Source organism: Neophocaena asiaeorientalis, unplaced genomic scaffold (genome assembly GCF_003031525.2).
Source record: "Neophocaena asiaeorientalis asiaeorientalis breed wild unplaced genomic scaffold, Neophocaena_asiaeorientalis_V1.1 scaffold469, whole genome shotgun sequence".
In the NCBI taxonomy this organism is placed as follows: Eukaryota; Metazoa; Chordata; class Mammalia; order Artiodactyla; family Phocoenidae; genus Neophocaena; species Neophocaena asiaeorientalis.
In genome coordinates, this window is record NW_020172691.1 from 2,423,532 (window position 1) to 2,425,209 (window position 1,678).

General features: G+C 64.0%; 1 protein-coding gene across 1 annotated transcript in view; it reads right to left on the bottom strand.

Moving 5' to 3' along the window:
- Nucleotides 1-1,611, bottom strand: part of BSG (basigin (Ok blood group)) — an 8,384-nt gene extending 6,773 nt beyond the window's left edge. The window contains exon 1 of the mRNA XM_024740014.1: nucleotides 1,455-1,611. Coding sequence (XP_024595782.1) covers nucleotides 1,455-1,518 — 64 coding nt within the window. The 5' untranslated portion in view covers nucleotides 1,519-1,611. The remainder of the gene's footprint in view (nucleotides 1-1,454) is intronic.
- Nucleotides 1,612-1,678: the final 67 nt, after the last annotated feature.

Consider the following 1,678-nt stretch of genomic DNA (forward strand, 5'->3'; position numbering starts at 1 on the left):
GCATATCCCCCCCCCCCCCACCACCACCACGAAGACACCTGCTCCAGCAGAGTTGCCCGAGGCAGGTTTCTGGAGAGCTGACCTGGCCAGGAAAGGCGAACTCACTCACCCCAGGCAGAAAAAGGACACGTGACCCAGACTTTCAGGTCTTTCCCAGAGTCCCTGGGAAAGGTGCAAAGTGAAAAAGGGAGGACAGGCACAGATACAGCCCCAGGGGGATTCAGACTCAGCGTAAATAAACCAGGACCGCCCACTGCACACACCCACATGGTGTGAGTGTGTAAGAGCAACCCCACAGACAAGGGTGATGGATCGGAGCTGTGCCCCCAGCAGAACACCGGGGGCCATCCTTCCCCGCTGGCTGGCGAGGGCTGCGTCTAAAGGGCTCACGCTGCCAGGCACTCACCTCGCCTGCCAGGGGCCCTGTCCAGAGGGCGGTCAATAAATAGCCGTTTTGATTATGAGGCAAAAGAAAGAGGCGAACTGAGATCTAAAAGTAGGTCAGCAGTAAGCCGGTGAAGCTTCTCTAAGGGGCAGCCCCTCCCACGCCCTAGGGCAGCTGCCACCCCCCTCAGAGCCCACCTGCTCCTGCCCCCAAGGTCTGCACTTTGTTCTCTACACGCTGGTCACTATAAATCGTTAACCCAGAACCAAACGGGAAGTCGTGCTCCGTACAGGAAAAAAAATCTCTTTCAGGCAAAAGAGAGGCTGCTCTGCTTTCTCCCAGAAAAGCACGCCTTAACCCATTTTGCTGTGAGCATTCTCTGAACCACGTCTGCCCACCCAACAGGCTGCCCCTCCCGTGAGGAGCTCCGTTTGAGAGTCTGTAAAAATAGTCCCCCCACAGTTCCTGCTCTGAGCCGGGGGGGCTCACGGTGACCTTAGAACACCTCCCCTCCCGGCCGGGGCCTCTGTTTCCAGCCCTGTAAAAACAGGAGGGTGGACCAGCCTCCACCTTCTTCTGGGCCCCGAAATCAGACAAACACGAAGGAAGAAGAGTGTATGCCTCCCCACAAGGGTTTAAGTGTTCAGGCGACTCCAGGGACAAGTGCAGAGCCAGAGCGAGACACGGGACCTAAATCCCGGGAAGAAGGACAATCCCTCCGGCCGGAAAGCCGACCCGGCTCAGGGGCCGTCACGTGCCTGGGTGCCTGCGCCCCCGTGAGGACAAGAGCCCACCTCCCGGATGACAGCCAGGGCCTGGGCGCCCGGGGGCTCCCCTGCGGCCCCCGCCCAAGCATTCCGAGCAGGAAAGTCCCTCCTAAGCTGCCTCGCACAGGTCGGCTTCAGCTCGGAGTCTCCCTCCCCACCATCCCCCGGGCTGGGCCTCCCTCCACCGGCCGGGCTCTCCTCCCTCTCGCCCGGGCTGGGGTCTCCCCTGGAGCAGAGGGCGGGCCGCCCCCAGCCAGGCCAGACCACCAGCAGGCTTCGCGCCCCCACCCCAAGGTCCTTACCTGCCCCGAAGCCGCCCTGAGCGCTCAGCAGCACGAGCCCCAGCACGAGCCGCCCAGCCGCCATGTCCCACCGTCCCGCCGTCCCGCCGTCCCGCCGTCCCCGCGCAACCGCCGCCCGCGGCACTATAAGAACCGGTCAGCCGCCGGGCGCGCGCACGCAGGCGGCGTCGCGGGGGGGGGGGGGGGGCACGGGGGGGGGGCCCCCCCCTGCCGATGCAGGGGAC